At 39.2% G+C, this 23,578-nt stretch overlaps 1 protein-coding gene across 50 annotated transcripts in view; it reads right to left on the bottom strand.

The window, feature by feature from the left end:
* Positions 1–23,578, bottom strand: part of DYM (dymeclin) — a 411,382-nt gene that overhangs the window by 42,002 nt on the left and 345,802 nt on the right. For 20 of the 50 annotated variants that reach the window (XM_009433966.5, XM_054672227.2, XM_063795641.1 and 17 more), the window contains 3 exons: positions 9,887–10,000; positions 5,722–5,816; positions 4,528–5,127 (listed from right to left, as the gene is read on the bottom strand). In XM_009433966.5, coding sequence (XP_009432241.1) covers positions 4,989–5,127; positions 5,722–5,816; positions 9,887–10,000 — 348 coding nt within the window. In that variant the 3' untranslated portion in view covers positions 4,528–4,988. Of the gene's footprint in view, positions 1–4,527; positions 5,261–5,721; positions 5,817–9,886; positions 10,001–23,578 lie in introns of those variants that run through there. The other 30 variants (XM_001151222.8, XM_024350839.3, XM_063795651.1 and 27 more) reach the window with 7 other exon arrangements.

A 23,578-nucleotide genomic window follows, 5' to 3' on the forward strand; every position in this document is an offset into this window, starting at 1 on the left:
AATGATTAGCCAAAAGTAAATATGACATTAAGCCACTGTATGTTTACTGCAATTTCAATATTATGTACAAGAAAGGCCTTTATAGCAGCATGATTTATAATCCTTTGGGTATATACCCAGTAATGGGATGGCTGGGTCAAATGGTATTTCTAGTTCTAGATCCTTGAGGAATCGCCACACTGACTTCCACAATGGTTGAACTAGTTTACAGTCCCACCAACAGTGTAAAAGTGTTCCTATTTCTCCACATCCTCTCCAGCACCTGTTGTTTCCTGACTTTTTAATGATCGCCATTCTAACTGGTGTGAGATGGTATCTCATTGTGGTTTTGATTTGCATTTCTCTGATGGCCAGTGACGATCAGCATTTTTTCATGTGTCTTTTGGCTGCATAAATGTCTTCTTTTGAGAAATATCTGTTCATATCCTGTGCCTGCTTTTTGATGGGGTTGTTTTTTTCTTGTAAATTTGTTTGAGTTCTTTGTAGATTCTGGATATTAGCCCTTTGTCAGATGAGTAGATTGCAAAAATGTTCTCCCATTCTGTAGGTTGCCTGTTCACTCTGATGGTAGTTTCTTTTGCTGTGCGGAAGCTCTTTAGTTTAATTAGATCCCATTTGTCAATTTTGGCTTTTGATGCCATTGCTTTTGGTGTTTTAGACATGAAGTCCTTGCCCATGCCTATGTCCTGAATGGTATTGCCTAGGTTTTCTTCTAGGGTTTTTATGGTTTTAGGTCTAACATCTAAGTCTTTAATCCATCTTGAATTAATTTTTGTATAAGGTGTAAGGAAGGGATCCAGTTTCAGTTTTCTACATAACGCTAGCCAGTTTTCCCAGCACCATTTATTAAATAGGGAATCCTTTCCCCATTTCACATCACACACCAGGGCCTGTTGTGGGGTAGGGGGAGGGGGAAGGGATAGCATTAGGAGATATGCCTAATGTAAATGACAAGTTAATGGCTGCAGCACACCAACGTGGCACATGTATACATATGTAACAAACCTGCACATTGTGCACATGTACCCTAGAACTTAAATTAAAAAAAAAAAAAAAAAAGGCCTAACAGCCTTTTTTAAACAGTACTCCATAAAGCAGCAATGGACATAACTTTCAAATATTTCAAAGGTTACTCTACAACACTGAGTACAAATATTGTCAAACTCAAGGACTTAATTTGGTGTATTATGTATGCTTTCAGTTACACAAATTGGTCTAATAAGCAAATGGGTTAAGAGGAAGCAAAAATTTAGGATCTGAAAGAAGGAATAGCTGAAATTCATGGCTCAAAGATAAGACGGACTAAAATAATCTTGTCTGTCACCCCGGGTGGAGTACAGTGGTAGGATCAGGGCTCACTGCAGCCTCAATTTCCAGGGCACAAGCGATCCTCCTGCCTTAGACCCCTGAATAGTTGGGACTACAGGTGTGCACCACCACACCTGGCTAATATTTTAGGGGGGCATTTTAGTAGAGATGAGGTCTTGTTATGTTTTCCAGGCTGGTCTCAAACTCCTGAGATCAAGTGATCCTCCTGCCTCAGCCTCTCAAACTGCTGGGATTACAGGTATGAGTCACTGCACCTGGCTCCAAAGAACTCCTTAGCCTCAGTTTCCTCACTTGCAGAATGGAAATTATGCTTACACTTCATAGAATTGCTAGGGAGACTAAATGAGATCACCTATATAAAAATACCTACCAGAGCACCTGGTATAGAGCAAGTGCTCAATTAATGTTAACTGAATAGTAAACAACAAAGAAAAAGGAAGTTGAGTCAAAAGAGGGATACTTATGTCAGACTGAAAAGCATATGCAACATTTAAAAGGCCACAGACTTTATTAATGGAATTTTACTACTCTGTCTCATTTTAAAGTAATTCTCATCTTATATTTGGGTTACATGTAAAATATTTTCTACTTTAAAGGAATCTACTTTAAGGATCACAAAGTGAAAGTTCTCTGTCTTTTGTAGGGAAGTTGGAGAAAACAGCTCCAACCTTATCAAGGCCAACTGTTAATCCTAGCCATCATCTCCTTAGTTTTTGTGAGGGCAGGCAATTGAAGAAAACTGGTCCATACAGTAGTGGTTCCCAAATCTGGCAGGTTATCAGCACTGCTCAAAGAACTGTTTAACCAGACAGATTCCTGAGTTCATCACCAGTCTACTAGGTTAGAATCTCAGGTGGGATCCGGAACTTGCATATGAAAAGAGTGCTCAGGTGACTGTTCATTAATTAAGAGAATTCTCTTGAAATCCTCATTTTGATGGAGGGAGAATCAATGTGACCAGATTCCTTCTTAGATAACCCCAATACAGAAGAGATTCTAGTATCAACATTATGGGTGTTCTATTATGCCTTTCTACAGTCCTTGTCCTGCAAAATGACTCTGGAGGGATTCAACTGAGGGACTGGCCTTGGCTAAGATTTCCCATTTGCTTCCTTCTCAATATGTAGAACTGGTGACTTGGAAAGCTGTACCAACATCCTGCAAATGTGTGTGTGTACACGTGTGCATGTCAGACCATGGAGTTCATAACATAAAATTTCTCATATGAGGACTAAATGGTTCTAAGAATCAGGTATTACATTATTCTAGCAGTTTCCGGATCCATTTATGAGCCTGTGTTTACTATTCCATGGGAGGCAGAAGTAACTTATAAGACTTGACCTTTGTCTTTATTGGACAAGAAACTCAAGGAGAGTCAGAATGGGAGGGAGAGCCACTGTGATTGTTGAATTCTGCAGAGATCATTTTGGGCCTGGTGAAATGGCAGAAATGTCATCTCTCCTTTGAGGATAGAAGCCCAGCACAGAGCTATCTCCTTTATGCTGAATGCTTCCTAGCTCTCACCCCCCAGCAAAAAGGTAACAATATTTCAGGTAAGAGAGAAAACGATTTTTTAAAAGTCTAAAGTGATAAAAATAAAAACAGGAGAAAAAAGTCAAATGACGTCATTTGTACAGTTAAAGTAGCTATAAGCTAGCAGCAGATTTAGTCTGAAGAAGAGGTTTTGCTGTTGGGCTGGTGGACGGTGTCAGGCACTCGTTCTCCTCGACTTTCTGTCAGGCCCTGAACATACACATGCTCTACATGGATCAGGGAAAGTAGAAAGAATGAACCAGAAAAAGCAAACAGTGGCTCTTTATTGGACTCTCATAGAGCCTGACAGGCCCTCCATGCTCTTCACCCTCTGAGAAAGGTTCAGAAATAGGAAAAAATGAGATCACTTGAAAAATTTATCCTAATACCATAAATCAGAATATTTTACTCTGCTTGAACTATGAAATCACTGCAGGTGACAGTCAAGAAGAGAACCCCTGAGAAACTATTAAAAATTTAGTTAGGCCAATTTACATAGGAATTAGCTTATTGATGAGAACTACTAAAGTGGAGGTCTTCACAGTAGGGTTTTGTAGCTATAAGAATGCATAAATGTGGAATAATGTAGACTTTTAAAAAGCAACTATTCCAACAAAGTGACCAAGACCTCTAGTCTTAACTGAGCTTCTTTATAATATTTTGGAATAAAAGCTGACCTTTTAAGAGTCTATGGAGAGCTGTTCTTCAAAGAATGTTTTCTTGAAGCAGCATTTTATGGTCAACAGGCCCATTGTTCGTTGGTATCCCTCTCTTTCTCATTTCCTCCCTCCCTCCCATTCAGCAAATATTAAAGTGCCCAGTATGTGCCAGGTACATTTCAGATATCCCAGTGAACAAAATATGAAGACCCCTGGCCTCCTGGAGCTTACATTATCTAGGAGGATAATAGTAAATAATTATACAGTATGCTAGATGACAATGCTGTGGAAAAAGAAAATATACAGTAGGATTGGGGGGCTGGGAGTGCAGAAATGTTACCTGGAAGGTCGGGCAGGCATGATGGAGAGAGAGATTTCATTTGCTCATGAGAGTAAAGACTTGAAGGACATGCAGGAATGAGGCCAGCAGATATCTGGAGCAGGGAGAGTGAGCCAGGCAAGGCTCTAAGAGTGGAGAGGGCTGGTGTGTTTGGAGCAATTACCTAGTACTGTGCTTCTCAAACTGGAGCAGGCATCAGTTCACACAGGGGCTGATGTTAAAGCGCTGACTGCCCCAGCCCCATAGATTCTAATTCCATAGGTCTGGGGTAGGGCCTGAGAACCTCCATTTCTAGCAAGTTCCTAGGGGATGCTGATGATGCTATGAGGATCACACTTTGAAAAACAGTGATTTAATATTTATTTATTTATTTATTTATTTATTTATTTATTTATTTTGAGATGGAGTCTCGCTCTGTCCCCTAGGCTGGAGTGCAGTGGCACGATCTCGGTTTCATCACATTGGTCAGGCTGGTCTCGAACTCCTGTCCTCGTGATCTGCCCGCCTCCAGCTCCCAAAGTGCTGGGATTACAGGTGTGAGCCACCGCGCCCAGCCTTGACACATTATTTTTAAAACTCTCTGAGTTACTAAATAATACTGGATCATTAAATCAATTTAATGGGTCTGACTAGCAATTTTAAAAAAAGAAAACAGAATAGGCAATATCGGAGCCCATCACATTTAATGATGGTAAGTACTGTTTTATCAAACTTTCCTTTCAGTTGTATATAAATATGTGAATTGTATCATGATGTAAAATGTATTTTTTGCTGTGGGTGGCAGTCTAAAGAGTTTGAAAGCCACTAATTACTTTACTGTACCATTAAATAATACAAGCCACATTAATACAGCAGAGAGAATTAGGGGAGTCCTATTGTTCCAGTTGGACACTAAGCTGAACTTGCCTTGGGCCTTCTCTTGTACTCACACACAGATTTCCCCATCTGGATTTCTCTTTCATTCCAGCTTTATGGAAACCTTACCATCCCTTTAAGACAGAGGTCAAGTCCAGGTTTCTCTTCAATGTTCCCTGACTAGTTCTTCCCAGCAGTGTCTCCATTCCTTCTTCCAGAACTTAACTTCTACACCATTCATTTGACACGCAGCGTAAAGTGCCCTGCTCTACTCAGCTCTGCAATGCAAGGGGGTGCCTTTCTCTCCTGAAAGGTGATACATTTTTCCGAGGGCAGAGGTGGTGTCTTACACACTTCTGTTTCCCCAACATCCTAGCAATGTTGTGGTCAAAGTGGGGGTAAAATAACGAGCTGCAGTAGGAAGAAACAAACCACATTTGTAAGAGATGCTTTGCTTGTATATTATAGGTGATATCGGTGATGATGATGACGATGCAAATTAATGTAAAGGGACAGGTGGGTGCATACATCCTGAGAAGCAAATCTGGGGAGAGAAGGAGAAGGGTGGTAGAAGAAGAAGGGCCAAATACAGGAAAACCAACTAGCAGGGAAAGCTTAGCGGTAAGAGACCCTTAGTCTTCCACCGGAGAGCCTGGGCTGAGAGGTCCTTGGGACAGCAGGCCATGGAGAAAAGCCTCACTCTTCACTGGGAGTCCCTCCTTTAATGTTCTGCACTAATGCTGTGCAGTGAATAAGTAGAGTTGAAGGACCAAAGGAGAAATCAAGATTTTGGCTGAGAAGAAGGAGAGAAATAGGAATCCAGAGGCAGGGTGGAGAAGTTAATTTACCTCACGAATATGTATTGAATGAGATGGGTGTGCTGGGGGATGGTTTTGCTATAATGGAGGGACATACGTGTGCCATAGGAATGTGGAGAAAACCACCGAGTGTGCGTGGGTGAATCAGAGTGGGCTTCATAGAAAGCGGGGAGCATGATCGGCTCACCTGACAGACAAGCCATGAAACTGTGAGAACCCAGAAGCTGCATGCACAAAGGCCTGGCATGCAAGGACTCTGTCCACCTGACGATCGGCCAGCGGCTGACAGCGTCGGAGCACAGGATCCATAGGAGGAAAAAGAACACAACTTAAGTCAGGAGCTAGGCCATGAAGTGCCTTGTGTGCTGGATCAGAGCAGGGTGTAAGGGCGGCAACAGGGCTAAGGACACCTGGGGAGGAAGAAGGATGTGGAAGTGGAGACCCCAATTAGGAGTTTATAGCAATAGACTGTGGGGGAAATGTGGAGCAGCCACATGGGAGGGTGGCAACGTGGAGGGAAAGGAATGACTTGAGAAATGAGAATTTCTAGGGTTTGGGATGTAACAGTACTTTTGTGTTAGAGGGAGGATGCTGGTTATTCATATTTCCACAGGTGGAGATACACGAGGAGTGTGGATGTGTGGGGAGGCAGAAGAGAGTGACTGTGGACACACGGGGGTTGTTCCTGTGGGACCCCAAGGTGCCCTCCCAGTACAGCACTCAGGAATCTGCTCTGGGGATAGAGAACTGACAAAGAAACGAAAGATGCTTAGGGTGAGATAGGGAAGAGACCCCTGAATAGGAGCAAGGGGAAAGGTTTTAAGCAAGTCAGTTAATATGATTTTTTATATTTTTCTTTATGCAACTAAAAACAACCATGAAAGTATTCTAAAAAGTGGATATAAAATAAAGGCTTTAAAAATCATTTGGTGTGAAACTGGTAATTACTTTTAATTCCTATGACTTATCAAGTGTCTTGAGTAAATGAAAAGTTTGATTAATGTCAATAACATATTATTCCATACTTTCTTATTTACACTAAAAGGTAAGTTATCTTCTGGTTAATTCCCCTTGAAAAGCACTACCTAGTTTTCAAACACTAAATACAGTAAAATTCTTAATCCTCAAATGACATAGATAATTCACTAAACTGAAGAAAAGAGGGGACTTGAGAGCCCAACATAATAAAATCTGAGGTGGTAGTGGTATGAGAACACGCACGGATCTGGATGAATTCTGACCCATCACCATGACATTCAAATTGCTCCACAGTAAGCAAAATGCGAGCCAGGAACATGCCCTGTTGTGGATACAGACAGTGAGAGCTTTGAGCTGCGGCTTCTAAGTCGGCTCCCAGAGGACATACTAACTTTATTTATTTCCTTCCAAATCCTAAAGGAGAAATAAGTGACTCAGGATTTCAGAGCCTGTTCTTTAGGTCTCTGTTTAAGCAGGAGGCTCCGGAAAAAATAATTACCTGGTATTGCCTTTCCCAGACTTCACAGAATACCAGTAAGAAGAGAATGTTTAGAATGATATTAATACTATTTACTCTGAACAGCCAAGTTGTTTAACTATATAGACAGATTTATCCAAAGAGTATGCATTCCCACATAGGATATTACACAAATATTTTAGAAGGCGATGTCAAATAATATTTGATTGAAAAATATTTTATTTGGTTGGAAGTCAATTACTCTTCCATGGGCTTCCAGATCTTACTGTTTACTTGCCCAAAATTGGAAGAATACTACTTCTACAAAGTTGGCTTCAATTCTACAATGCAAGGGAAAGTTCTAAAACTTTTGGCTCATCGGCTTCAGCTGACATTAGCTGGTGAATTTTTCGTGAGTAAGGGGCGCTGTGATCCTCTTAACAACCCAGAAGGTAGTAGTAAAGAATTCTGAGTTTCTAAGTGTTTAATTTATATATTTTAAGAAACAACAAATCAATTAGTATATATTATTCCACATTTTCATAGAGGGCTTATTAAGACAGCATTTCCAGTTTGAAACCAACTCTTTTACATCAATATCATGTATCAAACAATTATTACACACCCGACAATTATTTTATCAGTATATATTAGTAAACTACTCCAAAGACTATAATGTGCTGTCATGTAGTATAATGTAAACATTATTCAACACAGCTTGAATTTTGAATCAACTTTAGATACTGTGGTATTCTGTGAATTAAACTCTAGAGATTTTAAGTGACTCATTTTATTATAAACACTCAATCCAAAAAGATGATTAAAATAATTGAGATAAGGCTTGATTGTAAGGATAAACAGCCTTTTATTTCTAGTAACATCTGTGGTAATAATATGCTATCATTTAAACCAACTAGGATGACTCACCATCTGTGGGTAAATGTAATTTTAGTAAATGTAATCTTTTCTAGTACTGGTGATAGTGTTTTTTTTTGTTTTTGTTTTTTTTTTTAAACGGAATCATCCATCCTCTATCCTTTTGCAACCATGAAGTGAGTTGGCAAGCTGAGGTCAGGAGTACAACTTCTTGCTATGTTCCAGAACCAAATTAACTGGCCCTCTTAAGAAATTTACCCATGACCTTGGCCTCAATAGGATCTTGCTCTAAATCAGAGTCAACTTGCCTGGGACCCACCATAGATCAATTATTTTCTCTATTTAGCCATAATTCTGAAAAACGAAAAGCATTACATTTTTGTTTATATGTCACTGTCTCAAATATAAATGACATTTTATTTTTGAATATAGTATAATAAATGAACAAATATTAACATTCCAGCACTTAGCCTGCACACTGTAATTCATTTTGCTTTAAGGTAAGTATTACAGTGAACTACAAGATTAACCTTCCCCACAATCCATTGCAGTGTCCTTTTTTGGCAGCCTCGATATTTCTACTTTGTTCTTGACTGAGCTTACACACCAAGATCCATCACTTCCTGGGAGTAGCCAATTTAATCTTCATAGATTTTTTTGTACTGGTTCACATGGTATAGTTTATATAAATTTGAAATAGTTCAAAAAAAATCCCACAAAATTACCCCCAAACCAACCAACAAACCAAGGTCTTACTTTATGTAAAAATGGAAACAATATGAATTCTCTATATTTAAAAAAATTATCTGGAATAGGAACACATCCAAGCTGGAGGGCCCAGTGAACTGTAACCTGTTTTTATGCTATTACCACATGGTGGTGCCACTTTGGCTGATAAACAGAACATTTGCCATCTTTGCTCAGTACCGTGTGAATCTCCCTGTTGTTTATGTACAGTGGAACTTCAGTAAGTGATTATGATGACTAATGTGCTGTTATTTTACAAACTCTGTTATTATAATTGAAAATATTTTTATATCCTACAACAATATCTCTCAAGCATTTATTAAACAGTGGTTCTAGCGATAGTGCTGAAAAACACAGCCCCCAAAAACAGTAACAACACTGGAACAGACGTGAACTGTGACAAAACACTATGAAGGCCAAATATCCACTATGACCTCCTGTGTTGGTAATTTAGGTGAAAGCACTCTAAAAAATTAGAGCTAATGAAGAAAAAACTAAAAAGAACAGTAAAGTAAAAGTAAGCTGCAATGCTGTACATTCATGCATTCCCCAAAGGATCTTCTTTACATCTGTTTCTTATGGGATAATTAGTCTTGAAGTATGAGTTTTATATTGTGAGACTGCTTCAGGAATACATCTATCAAACAGATGTAAATGCCTTCTTCAAATACAGCACTTCCCCCACCTTCTCCACGAAGTGCATCTCTTTCCACTATTACATCCCAGGCACACAGTAAACAGTGCAGCAATTATGAATGTGGGCACTGGAGACAGACTTCCTGGGTTTCAATCTGCAGGCTCCATCATTTTCCAGTTGCATGGGTTTGGCTAAGTTTCTTAACCTCACTGTACATCAGTTTCCTCATCTGAAAAATTAGGATGATACCACTACCCACCGCAAAGGGCTGTGGTAGGGACTGAATGAGCTTGATGTAACACATTTAGAACCTGTGTGGCACTGAGTCACACTATGGAAATATTAGCTACTGTTGTGATCATCTTCATCACCACCTTCCCATTAACTCTTGATGATACTCTTAAGGCCGAATTTGTTTCACTGGGTTAAAAAAAATAAGGTGTCCTTTTATTAACAGTACTTGTAGGATATGCAGTGGCATGAAAGTATTAATGCTTCTTTTGAAAAGCTGTCAGAAACCTTTGTCACAGTTCTGAGGAGCCCTTCTAGTCTATGTACTGGATAAGCAGCATGATTCTGGGTAGGGTCTGCTAAGACACTAACATTTACATCAAGGGACATGGCAGTGTCAAGTGGACATTTCTTTAGCCTTCTTACCTTCAGTCTGTCTTTGGGCAGCGCAACGACGCCTTGCTTAATGATTTCCAGGACCCGTTCTACTGACAGCTCAGCTCCAGCTTGCAGCAACCTTGAGCTAAAGAAGGAGATCACCTGTAATGTAAAGTGTTATTTTTTAAACAAGAAGAGGTATGAAATGTATTTTTAGTAGCCGCCTTTCTCACATGGTAGTCAAACTATCATGATTCCATTCCTACAGTGACCCGGCTTTTAATTCACTAGCCCTCCTAAATGCAGTTTGCTCTCCGTTGGGTTTGATAGCCAAATCAGAGGCAACCCCTCAATATCCAGGGCTGATTATTCATTCTGTGAATTAAGGAGCCTCCTGAATTCTACTCTTTCTTGTGCTGCCTGACCTTGCATTTATATTTCATTTATAGAGCAGTATCCAACAGAAAGTCGGGAGAGAAAGCTAAACCCTAAAGCCTATCACTTTTGAAGCTTAATATTAGCTCTCGCTCTCTCTCTCTCTCTCAAAAGGGCTTAACAGGAAAGAATTTGAAACTAATGGCTAAAATGATGTTTTGGGGATGATCTATGAATTTAGCCACATTTCCCTTATCATGATCACCAGGGATAACAAATAGCAACCTATAATTACTTTTGCTTCATGTTATAGCACAGCCCAAAGTATGCAGCAAGATATTAACACAGTAGCATTCTGGAAATACACGGTCCCTAAATATCTGTCACTAAAAAATGAAAACAAAACATCATTTTTCAGCAAATTATTTCTAAAACCACAATGTTCATAAATCAAGAAGACTGCAGATCCCTTTTAACTTCAAGAGAATAACATTTAGGTGTTTATAGTCAGACATGCAAAAATATAAAAAATTATTGTGTTTTTGTAAAGTTGAGCATTACCTTTTATGTCTTCTATTTTATAGGTAAAATATATTAAGTTACAAACAATCCTTCACAAATGTTTTTATGCATTTTCTTTCAGAATTACTCTCCTAAATGCTAATTGTTTAAGAGTACAATAACTTTTGTCTTATCCATTCTAGTGGAAAGTACACTATATTACATAAATGCCACTAAATGCATTTGTTCTGGAAGGTAAAGAGACTTAGCTGGCGCCACAGCCATTAACAAGCATGTGCCTCACAATTCTATGGCAATGAGTGAGAACAAAGGCAGCTCATGGCTGGTGACACTGCTTGTGATTCCAAATAAACCATTTCTTTATCTCAAGCAGTTTGCTGGCACCACGAGCTACTTTGCAAGCTGCTTATTTTGTCCACAAGTGGGCTTTTCGGTACGTGCCTGTGGGCCTTGTTCTTCCCCATGTTGGATTTTAAGTTCTTTTTGAGTTTCTGGGATTAATATTTTGTTCACAGAGTTTAGACACAGCAGGTCCAAAAATTGATTTTTATAATATAGTGAATAAATATTTGAAGAAAGACACAACACAGATAGCAAAACATATTGTAATAGATTAAAATCCTATTTTAAAAATATGCAACAATGAATACACAAAATAAATGCTTTCCTTTTGTGTAAATATCTTCACAGGTTGTAAACTGAGCATAGTTTTTCTGAGAAAAGAATTGGTTAACCACATGAAATGCCAATTTTGTTGGTAAAAAAATGGTTTAATGTTAGAAATTTCATATGGGTCAATCTAACACCTATGCATATTATCTTCTTTGACCAAAAAATATTTAAAAAGTAGGAGCTTATCTGTTAAAAACACATTCTAAAAAATAAAAAAATGGTAATTAAAAAGTAGATAGATGTTACATATGCTTGAGGTTTACTGAATTTTTTTCTTCTTTCTAACGTGCTGAAAGCTGATATTTCACTACTGGATTTTTGTTTTGTTTATAGCAGTAGATCATATAGACAAGCAGTAGTTCTCAAGCATGGCTGATCATCAGAAGTAGCTGAGAAGCCTTGTGAAATTCTGATCCCAGGGCCTAGTCAGGGACCTTCTATTATACATCAGGCTCTCCAGGTGATTTTGATGATCAGTCAGAATCCAGACCAGAGGTTTCCAAACTTTTCAAGTTGTACACATCTACAAGTAAAAAAATGAGGATGTGCTTGCAATATATGTTCTAGTTCTTTATAAATCATGCAATATACTACAGCACTGATGTTTTACATATTATAAAATGTTCATAAAATAAATTTAAAAGAATGAGATAAAGATAAAATCAGTTAGATTAAAAAAACCAATGATACAAAACATGTTTTTTGTACTCATTACAATGTCATTGAAAATAATCTGGGTAATTACAGATTACTAATCACAGCAATTTCACATGACCATCAGCAAGCACAGTATTCATCCACGGTAAGATGCATCGTTTATTACAGTGAATATTAAATCCATAGTGCCCAACAGTCTTCCTGATAACTTTTATGGATCCATTTTCTGTGAGATTAGACTGGTTCATCACTGTTTTTCCCTTGTAATGTGGCACTTGTTCCAGGAGGAGGGGGATGCCAGCTCTGCCATTATCTTTTGTCATATGTGCTTATATTTTTCTATCACCTTCAGTGTGTGGGGAAACACGCTGTTTCGTGAGGGTTTAACTAAATCTAGATACTGTAACCAGGAACACATATACTACACTAAGCTTTACGTGAATGAACAGGTGAGCGCATGTATGCCAAGCCCTACAAGTTGAGGAACTCCTATCTCCTCCCTCGGGATATCTGGAGTACTGAGGCTGACACAGACCCTGGAAGGTTGTAAAGGCCAATACTATTAGTAAAACTAAATCTCCTTATTTTTAGATGAATAAATAACAGCTCTAATATTTTCTTTCCATGCTTCTACGGATGAACTGTTAGTGCAATCTCTGGGGCATGTGCAGCCATCCGCTTTGATAATCACTAATCGAGATAACAAAAGGCACATAATCAGAGTTAAAGGGAACTCACAGTATTCACTTACTACTCAAAGACACGACAAACCAACAAAAGGGAGTGTACTTATGTGTCACACCACCAAGAACAAAGTAATGCAATGACAGTTTTGCTTTGTTGACTCTGCGGCCTATACTGGCTTTCCTCTAAGCCACAAGGAATTTCCATTTCCACTGGGAGAGCTGCAGAGGAGGCATGAGGCTGGGTTTCCAACTAAATTCCTTTTTCAAACTGGTTCTCATTTGTATGTTTTAAAGCTGACATTCTCATGTTTTTGCATTCAAACTCACATGATTTTAGAAAATGATAAAACAACCACTTGCAGAAGGGAAGTATAATTTATGTATCAAAACCGAAGGAAACAAATCTATCCTGAATGTTTATCATGGACTGTGTGCTGTACATATACTATTTATTTAATTCTCATGACAATCCCATGAGGCTGATAAAAATCTCTGTCCTACAGAATTGTAAAAAGGATCAGAGACAAACTAGACTGGGGTGACCCAGGCAAGTGGGAGGAGTAGGACTCCAGCTCAGGTATTTCTTCTTACTTTATCATGTCTCCGGCAATTCCTGTGTAGCAAAATGGAGCATTGCTTAGTTTTTCAAATAGGAGATATCTAAGTGAAAGGTGTAAGTTGTTCAGCCAAACCTTTCAGATGTTGTCTGACTGCAACACCAGCAAAGAACGTGAAACAATTCATTCAAAGAAAAGTGGGCGAAGGACATGAACAGGCACTTCTCAAAAGAAGACATTTATGCAGCCAAAAAACACATGAAAAAATGCTCATCATCACTGGCCATCAGAGAAATGCAAATCAAAACCACTATGAGATATCATCTCACCCCAGTTAGAATGGCAATCATTAAAAAGTCAGGAAACAACAGGTGCTGGAGAGGATGTGGAGAAATAGGAACACTTTTACACTGTTGGTGGGACTGTAAACTAGTTCAACCATTGTGGAAGTCAGTGTGGCGATTCCTCAGGGATCTAGAACTACAAATACCATTTGACCCAGCCATCCCATTACTGGGTATATACCCAAATGACTATAAATCATGCTGCTATAAAGACACATGCACACGTATGTTTATTGCGGCATTATTCACAATAGCAAAGACTTGGAACCAACCCAAATGTCCAACAATGATAGACTGGATTAAGAAAATGTGGCACATATACACCATGGAATACTATGCAGCCATAAAAAATGATGAGTTCATATCCTTTGTAGGGACATGGATGAAATTGGAAACCATCATTCTCAGTAAACTATCGCAAGAACAAAAAACCAAACACTGCATATTCTCACTCATAGGTGGGAATTGAACAATGAGATCACATGGACACAGGAAGGGGAATATCATACTCTGGGGACTGTGGTGGGGAGGGGGGAGGGGGGAGGGATAGCATTGGGAGATATACCTAATGCTAGATGACGAGTTAGTGGGTGCAGCGCACCAGCATGGCACATGTATACATATGTAACTAACCTGCACAATGTGCACATGTACCCTAAAACTTAAAGTATAATAAAAAATAAAAAATAAAAAAAAAATAAAAAAAAAAAAGTGAAAGTAGAAATTTTCCCTGCCAATTTGCTGGACAGAATGCACTTACCCAGTCAAAAATCTAGTTGAATAATAATTAAAAAAAAAAAAAAAAAGAGCTTCTATTTCCTACTCCCAGGTTATAATTTTGCATATAATAGTACTTTTAGTGATGATGACTACAACAGATGTGTGGCTTTTATCCATTTGTATAGCAACCATTAAAACTGTTAAAATAGATGAACTTTTATTCCTCTGAAAATCTCTGCATGAGACATAGCCAATAACAGAAAAAATTCAAGTAAAACCTTTAGTGAAAGTGGGGATGAATGCTTTGTTGGGGTAATTCAAAGACAACCTTTCAAAGGAAGGTACTTTTCCAAAGCGCATGTTTTACAACCCTCCTCTACCTACAATATTTGTCTGTAACTCATGAAATCCAAGTACAGCATATTACATTCCATTATGCTATTAGCTTTGAACAGTGATTGCCCACTGTCATATACTGATTAATCAGTTGTATACTTTGAGTAATGTCAAATCACATTTAACCACCTGTCATGAAACAAGTGAATGATTATTATTAATAGATCACAGATTAATAGAAATGAGAAGCTTTTCTGGAGTAGAGGAGGATAAAAAGGAGCTAGTATGTGCTCCTCAGGCAAAATGCTTGCTTGCTAAAAATGGCCACTCTCCTAAGAGGTAGAAGAAGACAGCTAAGTTTTATTTTATTTTATTTTTATTTTTTAAGACAATGATAAACATGTAAAATACATATATATTTCCTCATTGACTTGTTTGAGTTTCCCCTTAAGTTACTGTATTTTAATCAATACATATATTGACAATCCATTCAGCAAAGAAGCTCTCCCGAGGATTTACCAGGGAAATAAATAGATGATACCATTTTCTCTCTTGAAGAAAGACACAGTGTAATTTGTGAGATAAGACAGATCAAACCTGTATAATTAGAATAGACATCATGGTAAAGTGGATAATGAACTACTCAAAGAAGGCTTAGATTTGAGTCCTGCCTCTGATACTAGCAATGTGACTTGTAAAACACTCAACATCTAGATGTAGCATGATGCAGTGGTTTAGAGAACTTACCTGGTGTCGGACGGCTTGGGTTTAAATCCCACCTCTTCTTATAATATCTTCAAAGTGACAAAGTTGCAGCATCTACTGCATAGGAACCAATAATCATAATGTGGCAACTTTGTCATTTTGTAAATGAGGGTACTGATATACACCTAATAACAGTAAGAGCTAACGCTCTGTGAGCACTTACCATGTGCAAAGCACTTTGCACTGTGCAGACATTAACTTATTTAAGGCTGTAAATTTCTCTCTGGGCTTTTGCTGGGTCCCACAAATTTTGACATGTTATAGTTTCATTTATGTTCACTTTAAATTTGTTCTATTTCCCTTGTAAACTTCTTTTTGACACATGGGTGTATTGTTCAATTTCCAAGTATTTGGAGATTTTCCAGATATCTTATTTCTTTTTTTTAATACTTTAAGTTTTAGGGTACACATGCACAATGTGCAGGTTAGTTACATATGTATACATGTGCCATGTTGGTGTGCTGCACCCACTAACTCGTCATTTAACATTAGGTATATCTCCAAATGCTATCCGTCCCCTCTCCCCCAACCCCACAACAGGCCCCAGTGTGTGACGTTCCCCTTCCTGTGTCCATGTGTTCTCATTGTTCAATTCCCACCTGAGTGAGAACTTGCGGTGTTTGGTTTTTTATCCTTGCGATAGTTTGCTGAGAATGATGGTTTCCAGCTTCATCCATGTCCCTACAAAGGACATGAACTCATCATTTTTTATGGCCGCATAGTATTCCATGGTGTATATGTGCCACATTTTCTTAATCCAGTCTATCACTGTTGGACATTTGGCTTGGTTCCAAGTCTTTGCTATTGTGAATAGTGCTGCAATAAACATACGTGTGCATGTGTCTTTATAGCAGCATGATTTATAATCTTTTGGGTATATATCCAGTAATGGGATTGCTGGGTCAAATGGTATTTCTAGTTCTAGATCCTTGAGGAATCGCCACACTGACTTCCACAATGGTTGAACTAGTTTATAGTCCCACCAACAGTGTAAGAGTGTTCCTATTTCTCCACATCCTCTCCAGCACGGGTTGTTTCCTGACTTTTTAATGATTGCCATTCTAACTGGTGTGAGATGGTATCTCATTGTGGTTTTGATTTGCATTTCTCTGATGGCCAGTGATGATGAGCATTTTTTCATGTGTCTTTTGGCTGCATAAATGTCTTCTTTTGAGAAGTGTCTGTTCATATCCTTCACTCACTTTTTGATGGGGTTTTTTTTTTCTTGTAAATTTGTTTGAGTTCATTGTAGATTCTGGATATTAGCCCCTTGTCAGATGGGTAGATGGCAAAAATTTTCTCCCATTCTGTAGGTTGCCTGTTCACTCTGATGGTAGTTTCTTTCGCTGTGCAGAAGCTCTTTAGTTTAATTAGATCCCATTTGTCAATTTTAGCTTTTGTTGCCATTGCTTTTGGTGTTTTAGACATGAAGTCCTTGCCCATGTCTATGTCCTGAATGGTATTGCCTAGGTTTTCTTCTAGGGTTTTTATGGTTTTAGGTCTAACATCTAAGTCTTTAATCCATCTTGAATTAATTTTTGTATAAGGTGTAAGGAAGTGATCCAGTTTCAGCTTTCTACATATGGCTAGCCAGTTTCCCAGCACCATTTATTAAATAGGGAATCCTTTCCCCATTTCTTGTTTTTGTCAGGTTTGTCAAAGATCAGATGGTTGTAGATATGCGGCATTATTTCTGAGGGCTCTGTTCTGTTCCATTGGTCTATGTCTCTGTTTTGGTACCAGTACCATGCTGTTTTGGTTACTGTAGCCTTGTAGTATAGTTTGAAGTCAGGTAGCGTGATGCCTCCAGCTTTGTTCTTTTGGCTTAGGATTGACTTGGCAATGCAGGCTCTTTTTTGGTTCCATATGAACTTTAAAGTAGTTTTTTCCAATTCTGTGAAGAATGTCATTGGTAGCTTGATGGGGATGGCATTGAATCTATAAATTACTTTGGGCAGTATGGCCATTTTCATGATATTGATTCTTCCTACCCATGAGCATGGAATGTTCTTCCATTTGTTTGTATCCTCTTTTATTTCATTAAGCAGTGGTTTGTAGTTCTCCTTGAAGAGATCCTTCACATCCCTTGTAAGTTGGATTCCTAGGTATTTTATTCTCTTTGAAGCAATTGTGAATGAGAGTTCACTCATGATTTGGCTCTCTGTTTGTCTGTTATTGGTGTATAAGAATGCTTGTGATTTTTGCACATTGATTTTGTATCCTCAGACTTTGCTGAAGTTGCTTATCAGCTTGAGGAGATTTTGGGCTGAGACGATGGGGCTTTCTAGATATACAATCATGTCATCTGCAAAAAGGGACAATTTGACTTCCTCTTTTCCTAATTGAATATCCTTTATTTCCTTCCCCTGCCTGATTGCCCTGGCCAGAACTTCCAATACTACGTTGAATAGGAGTGGTGAGAGAAGGCATCCCTGTCCTGTGCCAGTTTTCAAAGGGAATGCTTCCAGTTTTTGCCCATTCAGTATGATACTGGCTGTGGGTCTTTCATAGATAGTTCTTATTATTTTGAGATACGTCCCATCAATACTGAATTTATTGAGTTTTTAGCATGAAGTGTTGTTGAATTTTGTCAAAGGCCTTTTCTGCATCTATTGAGATAATCATATGGTTTTTGTCATTGGTTCTGTTTATATGCTGGATTATGTTTATTGATTTGGTATGTTGAACCAGCCTTGCATCCTAGGGATGAAGCCCACTTGATCATGGTGGATAAGCTTTTTGATGTGCTGCTGGATTTGGTTTGCCAGTATTTTATTAGGATTTTTGCATCAATGTTCATCAGGGATATTGGTCTAAAATTCTCTTTTTTTGTTGTGTCTCCGCCAGGCTTTGGTATCAGGATGATGCTGGCCTCATAAAATGAGTTAGGGAGGATTCCCTCTTTTTCTATTGATTGGAATAGTTTCTGAAGGAATAGTACCAGCTCCTTTTTGTACCTCTGGTAGAATTCAGCTGTGAATCCATCTGGTCCTGGACTTTTTTTGGTTGGTAAGCTATTAATTATTGCCTCAATTTCAGAGCCTGTTATTGGTCTATTCAGAGATTCAACTTCTTCCTGGTTTAGTCTTGGGAGGGTGTGTGTCCAGGAATTTATCCGTTTCTTCTAGATTTTCTAGTTTATTTGCGTAGAGGTGCTTATAGCATTCTCTGATGGCAGTTTGTATTTCTGTGGGATCGGTGGTAATATCCCCTTTATCATTTTTTATTGCGTCTATTTGATTCTTCTCTCTTTTCTTCTTTATTAGTCTTGCTAGCAGTCTATCAATTTTGTTGATCTTTTCAAAAAACCAGCTCCTGGATTCATTGATTTTTTGAAGGGTTTTTTGTGTCTCTATCTCCTTCAATTCTGCTCTGATCTTAGTTATTTCTTGCCTTCTCTAGCTTTTGAATGTGTTTGCTCTTGCTTCCCTAGTTCTTTTAATTGTGATGTTAGGGTGTCAATTTTAGATCTGTCCTGCTTTCTCTTGTGGGCATTTAGTGCTATAAATTTCCCTCTACACACTGCTTTGAAGGTGTCCCAGAGATTCTGGTATGTTGTGTCTTTGTTCTCTTTGGTTTCAAAGAACATCTTTATTTCTGCCTTCATTTCGTTATGTATCCAGTAGTCATTCAGGAGCAGGTTGTTCAGTTTCCATGTAGTTGAGCGGTTTTGAGTGAGTTTCTTAATCCTGAGTTCTAGTTTGACTGCACTGTGGTCTGAGAGACAGTTTGTTAGAATTTCTGTTCTTTTACATTTGCTGAGGAGAGCTTTACTTCCAACTATGTGGTCAATTTTGGAATAAGTGTGGTGTGGTGCTGAGAAGAATGTATATTCTGCTGATTTGGGGTGGAGAGTTCTGTAGATGTCTATTAGGTCTGCTTGGTTAAGAGCTGAGCTCAATTCCTGGATATCTTTGTTAACTTTCTGTCTCGTTGATCTGTCTAATGTTGACAGTGGGGTGTTAGAGTCTCCCATTATTATTGTGTGGGAGTCTAAGTCTCTTTGTAGGTCTCTAAGGACTTGCTTTATGAATCTGGGTGCTCCTGTATTGGGTGCATATATATTTAGGATAGTTAGCTCTTCTTGTTGAATTGAACCCTTTACCATTATGTAATGGCCTTCTTTCTCTCTTTTGACCTTTGTTGGTTTAAAGTCTGTTTTATCAGAGACTAGGATTGCAACCCCTGCCTTTTGTTTTCCATTTGCTTGGTAGATCTTCCTCCATCCCTTTATTTTGAGCCTATTTGTGTCTCTGCACGTGAGATGGGTTTCCTGAATACAGCACACTGATGGGTCTTGACCGTTTATCCAATTTGCCCGTCTGTGTCTTTTAATTGGAGCATTTAGCCCATTTACATTTAAGGTTAATATTGTTATGTGTGAATTTGATCCTGTCATTATGATGTTAGCTGGTTATTTTGCTTGTTAGTTGATGCAGTTTCTTCCCAGCCTCGACGGTCTTTACAATTTGGCAAGGTTTTGCAGTGGCTGGTACCGTTTGTTCCTTTCTATGTTTAGTGCTTCCTTCAGGAGCTCTTTTAGGGCAGGCCTGGTGGTGAGAAAATCTCTCAGCATTTGCTTGTCTGTAAAGGATTTTATTTCTCCTTCACTTATGAAGCTTAGTTTGTCTGGATATGAAATTCTGGGTTGAAAATTATTTTCTTTAAGAATGTTGAATATTGGCCCCCACTCTCTTCTGGCTTGGAGAGTTTCTGCCGAGAGATCAGCTGTTAGTCTGATGGGCTTCCCTTTGTGGGTAACCCGACCTTTCTCTCTGGCTGCCCTTAACATTTTTTCCTTCATTGCAACTTTAGTGAATCTGACAATTACGTGTCTTGGAGTTGCTGTTCTTGATGAGTATCTTTGTGGCGTTCTCTGTATTTCCTGAATTTGAATGTTGGCCTGCCTTGCTAGATTGGGGAAGTTCTCCTGGATAATATCCTGCAGAATGTTTTCGAACTTGGTTCCATTCTCCCCATCACTTTCAGGTACACCAATCAGACGTAGATTTGGTCTTTTCACAAAGTCCCATATTTCTTGGAGGCTTTGTTCGTTTCTTTTTATTCTTTTTTCTCTAAACTTCTCTTCTCGCTTCATTTCATTCATTTGATCTTCCATCACTGATACTCTTTCTTCCAGTTGATCAAATCGGCTACTGAGGCTTGTGCATTCGTCACGTAGTGCTCGTGCCTTGGTTTTCAGCTCCATTAGGTCCTTTAAGGACTTCTGTGCATTGGTTATTCTAGTTAGCCATTTGTCTAATTTTTTTCAAGGTTTTTAACTTCATTGCCATGGGTTCGAACTTCCTCCTTTAGCTCGGAGTAATTTGATCATCTGAAGCCTTCTTCTCTCAACTCTTCAAAGTCATTCTCCATCCAGCTTTGTTCCGTTGCTGGTGAGGAGCTGCGTTCCTTTGGAGGAGGAGAGGCACTCTGATTTTTAGAGTTTCCAGGTTTTCTGCTCTGTTTTTTCCCAATTTTGTGATTTTATCTACCTTTGGTCTTTGATGATGGTCATGTACAGATGGGGTTTTGGTGTGGATGTCCTTTCTGTTTGTTAGTTTTCCTTCTAACAGTCAGGACCCTCAGCTGCAGGTCTGTTGGAGTTTGCTGGAGGTCCACTCCAGACCCTGTTTGCCTGGGTATCAGCAGCGGAGGCTACAGAACAGCGGATACTGGTGAGCAGCAAATGTTGCTGCCTGATTGTTCCTCTAGAAGTTTTGTCTGAGAGGAGTACCCAGCCGTGTGAGGTGTCAGTCTGCCCCTACTGGGGGGTGCCTCCCAGTTAGGCTACTCAGGGGTCAGGGACCCACTTGAGAAGGCAGTCTGTCCATTCTCAGATCTCCAGCTGCGTGCTGGGAGAACCACTACTCTCTTCAAAGCTGTCAGACAGGGACATTTAAGTCTGCAGAGGATTCTGCTGCCTTTTGTTTGGCAATGCCCTGCCCCAAGACGTGGAGTCTACAGAGGCAGGCAGGCCTCCTTGAGCTGTGGTGGGCTCCACCCAGTTCGAGCTTCCTGGCCACTTTGTTTACCTACTCAAGCCTCGGCAATGGCGGATGCCCCTCCCCCAGCCTCACTGCCACCTTGCAGTTTGATCTCAGACTGCTGTGCTAGCAATAAGCGAGGCTCCGTGGGTGTAGGACCCTCTGAGCCAGGCATGGGATATAATCTCCTGGTGTGCCATTTGCTAAGACCGTTGGAAAAGCACAGTATTAGGGTGGGAGTGACCCGATTTTCCAGGTGCCGTCTGTCACCCCTTTCTTTGACTAGGAAAGGGAATTCACTGACCCCTTGTGCTTCCCAGGTGAGGCAATGCCTTGCCCTGCTTCGGCTCACGTGCAGTGCGCTGCACCTACTGTCCTGCACCCACTTTCCGGCACTCCCCAGTGAGATGAACCCGGTATCTCAGTTGGAAATGCAGAAATCACCCGTCTTCTGCATCGCTCACACTGGGAGCTGTAGACTGGAGCTGTTCCTATTCGGCCATCTTGGCTCTTCTTACTGATTTCTATTCAATAGTTTAATTTCACTATGGTCAAAGAATATACTCTAGGTGATCTCATCTCATTTAAATTTGCTGAGGTTTGTTTTACAGCCCCATACATGGTCTCTCTTAGAGAACGGTTCACGTGCACTGATGTTGTTGGGTGGTATGTTCTATAAATGTGAACTCATCAAGTTGGTGGTTAGTATTGTTTGGGTCTTCTGTATCATCACAAATTTTCTGTTTATTTGCTGTATCAATTACTGAGAAAGAAGTGTTGACTTCTCCAATTATGGGTTTGTTTGTGTCTCCTTGCCATTCTATCAGTTTTTATTTCATGCATTTCGAAGCTCTGTTGTATACACATTTATGGTTGTTATGTCTCCTTGGTGAATTGACTTCTTTATCATTACATGGAGTCCCTCTTTATCCCTGGTAATGCTCCCTGTGTTGAAGTCTACTTTGTCTGCTATTAATATAGTTATCCTACCCCTTTTTTTAAATTAATGCTTACAAAGTAAAAGTTCTTTTATCCTTTTGCTTTTAACCAATCTATTTCTTTATGTTTAAGGTGGGTTTCTTATAGACAGCACATAGTTAGGTCTTGCTTTTTATCCAATCTGAAAATTTCTGTCTTTTAACTGAGGCATCAGGATTATTTGCATTTGATTTAATTATTGGCATGGATGGATTTAAATACATGGATGGATTTTTGTTGTTGTTGTTCCACTATTTTGTTGTTGTTGTTCCACTATTATTTATTCTGCTTTTCCTGCCTGCCTTTGGACTGGGTATAATTTTATGATTTCTATTTTATCTTCATCTTTGACTTACTACTTATATTTCTATTTTAATGTTTTCTTTAGCGGTTGCCCTAGAGTTTATACTATACACCTTTAATTATCACAGTCTATCTTCAAATAATATTATACTACTTGACACTGTGAAGAACTGTGAAAAGTGAAATGGTACCCTACTTGTGAGTTAACAATTTATCCAGTCTATAGTTCATGGATCCTGGAAGAAGAGATATTTCTGGGTCAGAGACGGAGGGAAGTTTGTTAGTCACAGCAATAGCAGTGATCAGAGCATCTGCATTACCACACTGGCTCCCCAAGCCCCAGTTTGCTTAGGGTTATGTGACAAGGGTCAGACAATACTTGCACATGCAGTAAATTATACCCTGTAACCATCTGCCCCTCATTATCACAGAATGTTCACTCCACCTTCCCAGCCAGTTCCCCATAACTCCGTCCCACCCACTATTCTCTGTGCCTAGAGTGCTCTGTCCCCAGATAGCTGCATAGCTCACTCTCTACCTGCTTCAAGTTTTGGCTCAAACGCACCTGATTACATTCTTTAAATCTGCAATCTCCTACCGTATTCTAACGAGCTCTCATTATTCTCCTTTCTTACTCTTTTTTTTTTCCTTAAGCCACTGGGTAGATATTGATGTCATATATTGGGATAAGAAAGACTATAGAAGAAAATATTTTATATTGCATTGGTTTTTGCAGAAAATCAAGAATTATGATTTAACCTTGTTTAACAATTGTGGGACTGTCAAGTCAGTAGCCTAATGTGCTAGTTTAGAGCTTGATAAGGATGGTCAGGTCTGG

This window comes from Pan troglodytes, chromosome 17, assembly GCF_028858775.2.
Source record: "Pan troglodytes isolate AG18354 chromosome 17, NHGRI_mPanTro3-v2.0_pri, whole genome shotgun sequence".
NCBI lineage: Eukaryota > Metazoa > Chordata > Mammalia > Primates > Hominidae > Pan > Pan troglodytes.